Source organism: Aquarana catesbeiana, linkage group LG03 (genome assembly GCF_042186555.1).
Source record: "Aquarana catesbeiana isolate 2022-GZ linkage group LG03, ASM4218655v1, whole genome shotgun sequence".
NCBI classification, from domain to species: domain Eukaryota; kingdom Metazoa; phylum Chordata; class Amphibia; order Anura; family Ranidae; genus Aquarana; species Aquarana catesbeiana.
Genome location: NC_133326.1, coordinates 61,521,590 through 61,535,292, shown reverse-complemented (window position 1 = coordinate 61,535,292; position 13,703 = coordinate 61,521,590). Strand labels below are relative to the sequence as shown.

Below are 13,703 nucleotides of genomic sequence, written 5' to 3'. Positions count from 1 at the left end.
CCACTTTATTGGCAGTGGCCCATTTAACAAGTAGGTCAGTGTAGTGGAGTTTTTGTTGGCAAATTTAGCCGGATGTATTGTATATCAGGCCTTCCCAACAACAGTCTCTCTCAGGGCTAGAAGATTTTAGACAAGTCCTCAGATCTGAAACACCACTGGCCTCGCCCATCAATGTTAAAACAGTATTAGACCCAACAGCAAACATTCATTATATTGCAGCTTACCAAATCTTGGATATTATGGCTGCATTCATTTTCTTTTTTAGGCTTTCTTTCCTTTATTTTCACCTGGTGATCCAGCCAGTAAGGCTGGGTTCACACTATTGTGAACTGGATTCGCAATAGCAGGAGATTTTGACCGGCTCTCTGTGGAGCTGGTTTACATATCTCCGTTGCAGTTCCGCTGCGAATTTGCACAGGAGCCCTGTGCGTCTTTTGGTCCATTTCAGGTCCTAGTTCAGTCAAAAATTGGGGCTGAAATCGGACCCAAACGGTGAACGGGGACGCACTGGACTCCTGCTGTGAGCCGCATGCAAAGATAGTGTGAACCCAGCCTTAATCTTTTGTTTTTCAATAGAAAAGGCTGTCTTGCAAATGTACCAGTTTACAGGGATGCAACAAACCATTTACCACTGACAGGGGTGCCTACGCCTACAAAGATCAGCTTTTATGTATGTAAAACCTTTATCCAGAAAGGAAAAAAGCTGTTTGCTGTAACTGATTTTAAAGTGTTAGCCGAAGTTCACCTTCAATTTGTTAGTGTATCTAAATTTGCTAGTCCATCTAACACTCCTCCCCAATATTAACAATTCTGCTGTTCAAAGGTGCCCCCTGTGCTCTTTCATCCATAGTGGGGGCACTCTAATATAGGAGGTGTGTTACTGATCAGATCACCAGATGAAAACGGAGGGAAAAAAAAGGAAACTAATGCAGCCACCGCATCTAATGACAGGTAAGCTGTAGTATATTACATTTTTGTTTTTTTGGTTACAATACTGCCGCTGTTATACTAATTTGACTTAAAAGTAAATCTGTGCTTTGCCAGTGAAAGCAAAATTGCTTTACTGCAGACCCTGCAGCTGCACATACTCACCTTTCCTTTACTTTCCTGACAATCAACTAAATATTGGGGCAGAGAAAGATTCCCTATTCCTTTGTAAACTCAGGTTGTGGCTTGAAGCTTGGACCACTTTCACATGAACAGACCGACCTGGTTCGTCTGTCAGTTTTTCAGGAGGACCCGATCTGACCCTCCATTCTCCTCTACGAAATGACAGGTATAAATTGACATGTGTCCGCTTACACCCACCTATGTCTGATACGATAAAAACAGATGGATGGGGATTCGGTCCCCTTCTGTCTAGCAGATCAGATGGCAGTCGGGTGTAAACAGACAGGTGGTTCGTTTACATTCGACCACCCATAGAGAAGATTGGGCTGTGTCTGCTCTACATAAGAATCAGGATGATTTTCTGGCAACTAGCATTTTGACAAGGAGTGGCCATCAATGGCAGCCTCTATTTTTCTTTCATAACTTTACCTGTAGCACTACCCACCACAGGAGCTGCTTGGTATTTTGGGTTCTCTGTTCTTCACCTCAACAGAACAACCTGAACCCCTCTGACATACCTGGTTGAATAAAAGTTACTGCAAGCACTTATAAGAACACGAGTATAGATACCTTTTAACTTGGCTGTGAATTAGCACCCAGAAATACACAAGACCATCTAGTGGTAAATAAACTCAAATGTATTGGAAGGGGTTAGAATAAATGTGGTTAAGCATAAATGAGCATACAGAAGGTTCAGACACAGTCTGCAAGACAGTATAATCATGCCAAGGTAACATAGAATAGAGTTCTGTACTACTGGACTGGAAGTAATTTATGAACCAGAAAAGTTAGCAATAAACAGTGTATATAAGCATTAATTTCAATGTCGGTAATAATACTATAACTAGTGTAGAGTGTATTCTAGGCTAAGAAAATGGCTAGGATATGGTGTAATGTCCCCTGAGAGATTCATCTTAACATAAGCAATATATGAAGGTCTCTGCATAGCAGCTGGAAAGGGACAGTCTTTAGTCCTAATTCTTCAGCCGGCTAGCGCTAGGGCCTAGTTGTACCATTGGTGCACATGAGAATAGCCCCAATCACACCTGCAGGCAGTAAATAAGGCTTCGGTGGTCAGCGCCTAGAGAGTTCAGTCTCTTTCTAGCAGCAGATAGTAAATCCCCACAGCAGCAGCTCACCAGTCCCAATGATACTGAATCTCACCATCTAGTCACACTCAGAGCTCCAGATCAGGCCATCAATATGCAACAGTGATGGTGCACACGGGACAGCGATGTGCACTTGCTGGTTTTTCTCACAGCAAGAGGAAGCTGTGTCCTGTACAGCCTGAGAAAATTCAGCTCTTTCCTCTTCTTCTGGTAATCTCTCTCTGGGAAACGCAGTTCAAAAGCTCTGGATTACAGTAGAGTCTCTCTCCTCTGGACTACAGTTCCCACAGTGCAGTGCTGCCTAACTATTGTCTATTGAACTCCTCCTGCTCAGCAGCTCCCTCCTCTTGCTGATATAGCTGTTAACCAGTTCAGCATCACAGGGCAGCAACTACAGACAGCAGCTGCAGCCAGTGTTTTGCTCACTCTCCATTCTTAGCCAAGCACCTGGCTGCCTACCTTAAGAGCAATGTCAGAGGGTTCATTATTTGTTATTACGGAATTCATGTGATTATAGCAAACTAAGCATTCATTTTTAGCACGCTCACTGGCAGGAACTACATTGTACTTCATTACCTCCAACACAGAAGCATGTAGGGATCTGCTGCATAAAGATGACCTAGAAGAGAGTTTTTCTCAACAAAACTTTAGTTTAAATGTAATTTTCTATGTATCAATTACCTCCGCTTTTATTTCAAAATGTTTAGTTACTACTTACAAACTTTTTTGTACATTTTATGGATTTGAAATATCTCTCAATAGGCACAGATACGAGTTCCTGCACTGTGGAGTGTCCCCGGACATTCGGATAACAATACCACTGACAAGAATTGGAATCCTGCTTGATTATGACTACGACAGGTTATCCTTTTTCAATATGAACATTCACCAGCACCTATACACGTTCAAATGCCACTTTCAGCATTTAGTACATCCATGTTTTGCGCTGGAAAAACGAGGACGATTGAAGATACATAATGGTATTCCAGTACCCCATTCACCGATTTTGTTCTAAGAAGAGTATATAGTATTTGATATCAATTCATCTCTACCTGATCCTGGAGAATTATGTATATACAGCAATGTGGCAAAAAAAGTAACTGGAGAAGTCCCCATCTCTTTCTCTATGTAGATCAGATACTAAGCTCACTGAGAAAAGTGGACTGTTGTAAAAATAAATGTATAAAAGACTGGAAACTTGTGTTTTTATTTAGTCTTATTTTATATTACTTTTATTACTATTAAAGTGACTCCAAAAATAATCCATATACAGTGGAACCTTGGATTACGAGCATAATCCGTCCCAGGAGAATGCTTGTAATCAAAAGCACTCGCATATCAAAGCGAGTTTCCCCGTAGAAGTCAATGATAACGAAGATAATTTGTTCCACATTGAATTCTATTGCATACAATACTGCATGTGGCCAGAAATGTGGGGCGCCGTAGATACTCGGAGACCGCTTGGATGCACTCGAAAAGGCCACGGAAACACTTAGGAACTGAGTATTTCCGAGTGCTTTCGAGCAGCTCCGAGTGTCACCGGCGCCCCCACACCTCTGGCCAAATGCGGTACTGCACACCTTAGAGGGTTGATTCCTGCTTGTTTTGCAAGACAACACTCGCAAACCGAGTCAGGAGTTAAAAAAAATAATAGCTCGTATTGCAAAACGCTCGTTGACCGTGTTACTTGCAATTTGAGATTCCACTGTACATCCACTGCTTAAAGTATAACTACACTGCATCTGAGCACCACAAACCAATGCAATTTAATTCAATTCAATTCAATTTTTAATATATAAAGCAGACTCCCCCATCCATCCATGTCTCCATGCTTTATTTTGCTGAGGAATCACTTTGAAAAACACCCCTTGGAATTTCTAGTCTTGGACATCTTGAGTAGGGGCAGATGATTCATGTAGCATTTACTTCCTGGAATCCATCTGCGCTTAGCTCAGGTATGCAGGAGGGTGTGCTTAGCTGAGAAAAACCCTCCTGTAGACTCCTGGGATGTATGATATCATTTGTCTAAGCCTAGAAACCAGGAGGTAACTAAAAAAAATGTATTTTTTTTTTTTTAAACGAGTAAATATAATATACTTTTCTATCTATTTACTAATGCTAGCAGCATAAAGATTACAAATAGTCAATGTTAAAAAAAACTACAGCCAAAGCTCTACTGGCTGTACTTCTGTGGATCACAGGAGTGCAGTTTGTTCTAAACTCCTGTGGCCATTTTAAGCAGACAGCAGTCTGAAGCCCCGTCGGCTGATGTCACAGAGCCGGTCCAGGCTCATGAGAGATTGCCACAATATGGTTGGGATCTGGCCACAACCCTGGGCCGGCACCTGGCTCAGCCTCTCAGCGTGGTGAGCAGGGGGGGGGAGCAGAGAGCGGTGACTGACAGTCACCAGCTCTCTGCTCACAGAGCTCTGAGAACTGAGCAATCGGCAGTGTTTGATCTCTCGGTTCTCAGTCTTAGAGCCAGAGGGGGACAGATGCAGCATCGCTCCAATGCTGCATCCACCTAGGTAAGTATGATTCTTGAAAAAAACAAAAAAAACAAAACATACTTCTCTTTTAATTGAGAGATTGAAGTTCCACTTTCTTGAGAGACTGAAGTTCCATCTGTGAGCTCCCAAACCTCTCCTTTTCCCCTTCACTTTGGAAGGAGTAGTGCATGTTAGTTGCGGTCATGTACACTGCTCTAGGTATACTACAAATACCATAGTGCCAGGTCCATCTTGGGAGCGAGCAAGAGAGGGGTGGCTACATTCCTACATACAATGGAGCCATGGAGAATGAATGTAGCCACCCTCAAACCGGAAAGGCTTTTCAGACAGGCAGAAAGCTGATATGGATCGCTTTTCAGAGGACAGTATAGCAGTGGCTGGCAGGTGTTCAGGAAGCACTACTGCCGCCTGTTTTGTTTTTTTTTTGTACTTATTTTTAAATTGCCTAATGGCAATTTTACATTGTGGTGCCACGCTGCAACTGTGCAGCCAAGCATTTAGCTTGCAGTTGTGGGGGTCCCATTGGTCTCACGGCATTTCAGGAAAAGATCTCCATGTGTTTTTCTGTTCATGCAGGAGATGTTCTTCGCCTAAAAAGGAACACAGGTACATCCACCACATCTAAGGACTGGTTTTCATATACATTGCCTGGAGGATAACCCTGGATGGAGATGGAATGAGAATCATCTGGATCTTACAGAAGGAAGCATCATTCCTGGTGTAAGCACCCTGCTTAAAAGGGATACCATCCATATTCCCATCACACACGTTCCTTGAAGAGGCTCTAGGATACTCAGTGCTGCAGCAACCACCAGCTGGTGACTGGATCATGCATGACATTTGCCAGCACACCACGGACTCTCAAGTTAAGTCCAAACATTTTTTATTGAAGTATGATCACATCACAAACAAGAGAGTGCAACATTTCAGACTAATGCAGGACCCCTTTGTCAGGCAAGTTATCATTCTTGACGAAGGGGTCCTGCGTAACTCTGAAACGTTGCACTTTCTTGTTTGTGATGTGATCATACTTCAATAAAAAATGTTTGGACTTAACTTGAAGATCCGTCGTGTGATGCTTAAAGGATGGGACCTAATTTTTGTTAGGTCATAAGATCAGGTGAGAGCATCAGAGTGAAGGTGGTGGGCATTGCACTGTGTATGGTGGATTGAATATTCAATCATTGGAAACAAGTAGTAGGAGATATATTTTCATGACACAACATAAAATAAAGATATGGACACAAGTTTTTAATGGAGAGCAGATGAACTTTATTGAAGAAATACTGTAAATAAATATATATATATATATATATATATATATATATATATATATATATATATATATATATTGCGGCATTTATTCACGTTAGCACAGTGTGTTTATATGATAAGGAGAGTTTATTGGACACATTTTTTGTTGTTGTTTGGGATATAATTTTTGAGTATCACTGTGTATCACAGTGCAACATTTTATTATTATTATTATTATTATTGTTTGTCATGTTTTTTAAATTATTACTATGTGGCACTATTTAAATATATATTATTTTATCACATGTGGGAACACTGAGTGTGGGCAGCAGCATTAATATTTATCACATAAAGGTACAGCATTGGTTGCGCTGTTTTTTTTGGTTTATATGATTTACAAAGAGCATTACCAATAAACATAGCATTACTACAAGCTGACCACAATGCACTGTTTCATTGGGCAACTATGTGACAAATGAGGTTTAATGTTGATAAATGTAAAGTTATGCACTTGGGAACTAAGAACATGCATGCATCATACATACTTGGGGGGAGTACAATGGGGAGAACCCATAGTGGAGAAGGATCTGGGGGGTTTGGTAGATCATGAGCTCAATAATAACATGCAATGCCAAGCTGCGGTTTCCAAAGCAAGCAAAGTCCTTTCTTGTGTCAACCACTTCCCGCCCAAGGCACGTCATATGACGTCCTGGATTTTGAGTGGGGATATCTGAATGATGCCTGCAGCTACAGGCATCATCCAGATATCATCTTTTTTGGCCGGTGATTCCCTGCACCGTAAGAACAATCACAGCGGCATTTCAGCCACTTGATCGTTCTTACAGGCGGCGGGAGGGGACGCCCACCCCTCCCGCCACCGGTGCTTCTACCGGCTCGCCTGAGAAGGAATCCCATGGCACCGGAAGTTGAGCATAGAGACTTCCAAGAGACAGATGGTCCCCGACAATCTCTATGATCTTCGGAGGCCTGGGCACAAAGTTATGACGTCACGTCCAGCCGGCGGAAGTCAACATTGCTGGGGACTCAGCTGGAGAGGCCGAGATTGTTTCCTTTTTCTTTTAATCTCGGTCTTTCTGCATGGAGGAGAGATGTGGGGTCTTATTTATTTATTTTATTTATTTATTTCAGGTACTTATATAGCGCCGTCAATTTACGCAGCGCTTTACATATACATTGTACATTCACATCAGTCCCTACCCTCAAGGAGCTTACAATCTAAGGTCCCTAACTCACATTCATACATACTAGGGTCTTATAGATTAGATATAGATCTTATAGACTTTAAGGTCATCACAGAGGACAAGGGGGCAATCTTTACATCTTCAAATACAGAAGGTTTCTTCACAGTAATGCCCTGTACACACAATAGGATTTTCCAATGGAAAATGTGTGATAGGATCTTGTTGTCGGAAATTCCAACTGTGTATGGGCTCCATCACACATTTTCCATAGGAATTTCCGACACACAAAGTTTGAGAGCTTGCTATAAAATTTTCCGACAACAAAATCTGTTGTTGGAAATTCCGATCGTGTGTACACAAATCCGACGCACAAAGTGCCCCGCATGCTCAGAATAAATTAAGAGATAAAAGCTATTGGCTACTGCCCCGTTTATAGTCCCGACGTATGTGTTTTACGTCACCACGGTCAGAACGATCGGATTTTCCGACAACTTTGTGTGACCGTGTGTATGCAAAACAAGTTTGAGCCAACATCCGTCGGAAAAAATCCATGGATTTTGTTGTCGGAATGTCCGATCAATGTCCGATCGTGTGTACAGGGCATTAGAGCTGTGAAAATGTGGAATAGACACAGTAGATTGCTTTAAAAAAGGTCTGGATTCTTTACTAAATGTACATAATATAACTAGGTACTAACATTTATAGGTAAAGTTGATCCAGGAAACATCCGATTGCCTCCTGGGGGATCAGAAAGGAATTTTTTCCCCTGCTGTAGCTATTAGATAATGCTTTTCTGGGTTTTTTTGCCTTCCTCTGGATCAACTGTGGGTGAAGGATTGTATATATGGGATTGTATGTTTTTCTTTTCTTTTTTTTTTTTTGGTTGAACTAGATGGACTTGTGTCTTTTTTCAACCTAACTATGTAACTATTTCATTAATAATGTTCATATTATTATTAGCTTATGTAAGAAATGTGTGTTATCAAGAAAATGTGAAGAGATAGCCAAGCCATCGCACACCTCACCTGGCCCGAGGTGAAAGCAGGTAAAAGCAGCCTCAGCTCGATTCATCCCGACCACAACTCCAAGAAAATAACATTAACAAGAAAATGCCTTACTGCCCAAAGCAACCACCAAGTGAGAGTAACTACCCCCCCCCCCCCCCAGTATGACAGAAATACAGACTTGACCAAATGTCTGAGTCTTACACATTTTCTTTAAAACAAAAAAAAAAAGGTTTTGATCAGAGTTGGGCTATAAAGCAATTATCATTTTATCTCAAGTTGTTAATTTCCATATAACAAAACCAAAGTATGCTAATTTATCATAACATACACTACAGGTATATTACTAAAAGTATTGGGACATCTGCTTTACACATGAACTTTAATGACACCCCACTCTTAGTCCGTAGGGTTCAATATTGAGTTGGCCCATCCTTTGCAGCTATAACAGCTTCAACTTTTCTGGGAAGGCTGTCCACAAGGTTTAGTGAGTGACCATTCTTCCAGAAGCACATTTGTGAGATCAGGCACCGATGTGGACGAGAAGGCCTGGCTCACAGTCTCTGCTCTAATTTATACCAAAGGTGTTCTATCAGGTTGAGATCAGGACTCCGTGCAGGCCAGTCAAGTTCCTCCACCCCAAACTTGCTCATCCATGTCTTTATGGACCTTGTTTGTGCACTGCTCCAAATCATTTGGTGGAGGGGGGATTATGGTGTGGGGTTGTTTTTCAGGGTTGTGCTTGGCCCCTTAGTTCCAGTGAAGGGAACTCTTAAGGCGTCAGCATACCAAGACATTTTGGACAATTTCATGCTCCCAACTTTGTGGCACCAATTTAGGGATGGCCCTTTCCTGTTCCAACATGACTGCACACCAGTGCACAAAGCAGGGTCCATAAAGTAACCAAAACAAATAAGTTCAGAAATGAAGGTATGTGTAATAAAATGGAATGACACAGGGAAAAAGTATTGAACACATGAAGAAAGGAAGGTGCAAGAAGGCACGGAAAGCCAAGACACCAGGTGAAATCTATCAGCAATCCTGCCCCTTGTCAGTGCAAATAAATATAATCTAGTTCAGTCTCAACTGATGGCCTATAAAAAGATGTCTTATTACCAAGGTGTTACACAAGAAACATCTCATGATGGGTAAAAGCAAAGAGCTCTCTCAAGACCTTCGCAACCTTATTGTTGCAAAACATACTGGTGGCCTTGGTTACAGAATGATTTCTAAACTTCTGAATGTTTCAGTTCACTGTTGGGGCCATAATCCGGAAGTGGAAAGAACATAATTTCACCATAAACAGACCACAACCAGGTGCTCCTCGCAAGATTTCTGGTGGAGGAGTTGTCCAAGAGCCAAGGACCACTAGTGGAGAGCTTCAGAGAGACCTGGAATTAGCAGGTAAAATTGTTTCAAAGAAAACAATAAGTAATGTACTCATGGCCTGTATGCACGCTCACCACACAAGACTCCATTGCTGAAGAAAAAGCATGTTGAAGCTCATTTAAAATTTGCTGCACAACATTTAGACAACTATAAATAAATAAGGAACCGCGCTACGTGCATAAATGTGAAGATGTGAAAAATAAATGAATCGTGAGTGACAAAGATTGAATAAAATCCTGCTGCTAAACACTATAACCTCGATATAAGGCAAAGATCAAATATACAGCAATCAGTGTAGCGCTGGACATAAGAGTGTAACTGGTGATTAGAAATTGGTGCACAATCTCTGATAATGCTAGGGTGTAATGCCGAATAAACAATGTAAATACACCAAAAATAATCATCTAAAGCTTATATCTATACAATACATAGTGATATTCCTTTTAAATATGGGACCATGCCAGAAATAGGTATGTGTGAAAAGAATAATAAAAGTGAATAATGAAATAAAAAGTTCAAAAAAGTGTCCCAAATAACAATGTGTAAAATCCAAAAGAGATCCGGAGGAAGATATATTGCAGGATTCGGGAATATTCGATCCACCTCCCGTGCAGCCCACCACCAAATGGTAAAGATGAAGGCTTACCAGAAAGCCTGCGACCGCCCTTACTCAGGGGGGTCAGAACAAGCTTAGTTGTGGAAATGTCCAGGGATGATGGAGCCTCCGAGTCCTCTCTCACTACATCGGGCAGGCAGCCCACAGCAACGGGAACCCCGAAGAAGAAGTTCACAAGAATTCCCTCAATGTTTCTTCTCGGAAAAGGTCAGATATAAATGAGCCTCAGATCCCAAGAAAAAAATAGAATAGGACTCCAGTAGTGTAGATTGAAAAATTGGGGGCAATTTATTATAACTAGAATGCAGTAAAAGCTTTTAAGACAAAATGACAGTAACAGGAAGGAAAAAACTCCTTTAGCGGTTTAAAAACAAATCGCGCATGCGCGATGCGCATCAACGTTGTGACCCTACGGCCGTTTCGTCACAACTGACGTCATCAGAGGTACCCCTGATGACGTCAGTTGTGACGAAACGGCCGTAGGGTCACAACGTTGATGCGCATCGCGCATGCGCGATTTGTTTTTAAACCGCTAAAGGAGTTTTTTCCTTCCTGTTACTGTCATTTTGTCTTAAAAGCTTTTACTGCATTCTAGTTATAATAAATTGCCCCCAATTTTTCAATCTACACTACTGGAGTCCTATTCTATTTTTTTCTTGGGATCTGAGGCTCATTTATATCTGACCTTTTCCGAGAAGAAACATTGAGGGAATTCTTGTGAACTTCTTCTTCGGGGTTCCCGTTGCTGTGGGCTGCCTGCCCGATGTAGTGAGAGAGGACTCGGAGGCTCCATCATCCCTGGACATTTCCACAACTAAGCTTGTTCTGACCCCCCTGAGTAAGGGCGGTCGCAGGCTTTCTGGTAAGCCTTCATCTTTACCATTTGGTGGTGGGCTGCACGGGAGGTGGATCGAATATTCCCGAATCCTGCAATATATCTTCCTCCGGATCTCTTTTGGATTTTACACATTGTTATTTGGGACACTTTTTTTAACTTTTTATTTCATTATTCACTTTTATTATTCTTTTCACACATACCTATTTCTGGCATGGTCCCATATTTAAAAGGAATATCACTATGTATTGTATAGATATAAGCTTTAGATGATTATTTTTGGTGTATTTACATTGTTTATTCGGCATTACACCCTAGCATTATCAGAGATTGTGCACCAATTTCTAATCACCAGTTACACTCTTATGTCCAGCGTTACAACATTTAGACAAGCCTGGAAAATACTGGGAAAATATTGTCTGGTCAGATGAGACCAAAATTGAACTTTTTGGATTACATTATACACACCATGTTTGGAGGTCAAACGGCACTGCACATCACCCCCAAAACACCCCCCATACCAACAGTGAAGTTTGGAGGTGGGAACATCATGGTGTGGGGCTGTTTTTTCAACATACAGTACTGACAAACTTCATATCATTGAAGGAAGGATGAATGAAAAAATGTACCAAGATATTCTTGATAAAAAGCTGCTGCCAGCTAACAGGATGAAGAAGATGAAAGAGGGTGGACATTTCAGCAAGACAATGGGGATTTAATTACGAAAGGCAAACCTACTTTGCACTACAAGTGCAAAGTGCACTTGAAATTGCACTGAAAGTGCACTTGGAAGTGCAGTCGCTGTAATTCAGAGGAGTAGATCTGAAATGAGGGGAAGCTCTGCTGATTTTATCATCCAATCGTGTGCAAGCTAAAATGCTGTTTTTTATTTTCCTTGCATGTCCCCCTCGGATCTACAGCGACTGCACTTCCAAGTGCACTTTCAGTGCAATTTCAAGTGCACTTTGCACTTGTAGTTTGTGCACTTGTAATGCAAAGTGGATTTGCCTTTCGTAAATAACCCCCTATGATCCCAAACACAAAGCCAAGGAAACTCTCAATTGGTTTCAAAGATAGAAAATAAAGCTGCTAGAATGGCCCAGCCAATCACTTGACTTGAATCCAATAGAAAGTCTATGGAAGGAACTAAAGATCAGAGTTCATAGAAGAGGCCCACGGAGACCTGCAAGATTTGAAGACTGTTTTTAGTGTAATTTAAGACTTTCATTAGCAACAAAGGACTTCATACGAAGTGCTAAATACATTTCAGTTAGCGTGTTTAATAGTTTTTCCCTGTGTCATTCCATTTTATTACACATATATATATATATATATATATATATATATATATATATATATGTCGGCTATAGATCATCATAGATACATCATATAGATGTTGGCTCTTCCTATCATTGTGAAGCAGAATTCACCAAGCGTTGGATTGTTCACCAACTAATAGGGAACATGAGCTGGGATTAGACCATCGTGAGACAGGTTAGTTTTACCCTACTGATGATGTGTTGTCGCAATAGTAATTTTGCTATGTAATTCTGCTACTGTGTATATATATATATATATATATATATATATATATATATATATATATATATATATATATATATATATATATATATACACAGTGGGGGTTATTTACTAAAGGAAAATCCACTTTGCACTGCAATTGTACTTGAAAGTGCACTGAAAGTGCACTTGGAAGATAAGTCACTGTAGATCCGAGGGGGACATGCAAGGAAGATAAAAAACAGCATTTTAGCTTGCACATGATTGGATGATAAAATCAGCAGAGCTTCCACTCATTTCAGATCTACCCCTCAGATTTAGAGCGACTGCACCTCCAAGTGCACTTGCAGTGTAAAGTGGATTTGCCTTTCCTAAATAACTCCCAGTATCTCACAAAAGTGAGTACACCCCTCACATTTTTGTAAATATTTTATTATATCTTTTCATGTAACAACACTGAAGAAATGACACTTTGCTACAATGTAAAGTAGTGAGTGTACAGCTTGTATAACAGCGTAAATTTGCTGTCCCCTCAAAATAACTCAACACACAGCCATTAATGTCTAAACCACTGGCAACAAAAGTGAGTACACCCCTAAGTGAAAATGTCCAAATTGGGAATCAAAGTATCAATATTTTGTGTGGCAACCATTATTTTCCAGCATTGCCTTAACCCTCTTGGGCATTGAGTTCCCAAGAACTTCACAGGTTGCCACTGGAGTCCTCTTCCACTCCTCCATGACGACATTACTGAGCTGGTGGATGTTAGAAACCTTGCGCTCCACCACCTTCTATTTGAGGATGCCCCACAGGTGTTCAATAGGATTTAGGTCTGGAGACATGCTTGGTCAGTCCATCCCCTTTACCCTCAGCTTCTTTAGCAAGGCAGTGGTAATCTTGGATGTGTGTTTGGGGTTGTTATGTTGGAATACCGCCCTGCGGCCCAGTCTCCGAAGTGAAGGGATCATGCTCTGCTTCAGTATGTCACAGTACATGTTGGCATTCATGGTTCCCTCAATGAACTGTAGCTCCCTAGTGCTGGCAGCACTCATGCAGCCCCAGACCATGACACTCCCACCACCATGCTTGACTGTAGGCAAGATACACTTGTCTTTGTCCTCCTCTCCTTGACACCATCTGAACCAAATAAGTT

General features: G+C 41.2%; 1 protein-coding gene across 3 annotated transcripts in view; it reads left to right on the top strand.

The window, feature by feature from the left end:
• The window catches only part of FSD2 (fibronectin type III and SPRY domain containing 2), a 73,710-nt gene extending 70,396 nt beyond the window's left edge, over positions 1 to 3,314 (top strand). For 2 of the 3 annotated variants that reach the window (XM_073618603.1, XM_073618602.1), the window contains exon 13: positions 2,982 to 3,314. In XM_073618603.1, coding sequence (XP_073474704.1) covers positions 2,982 to 3,234 — 253 coding nt within the window. In that variant the 3' untranslated portion in view covers positions 3,235 to 3,314. Of the gene's footprint in view, positions 1 to 850; positions 952 to 2,981 lie in introns of all 3 variants that reach the window. The other variant, XR_012242763.1, reaches the window with a different exon arrangement.
• Positions 3,315 to 13,703: the final 10,389 nt, after the last annotated feature.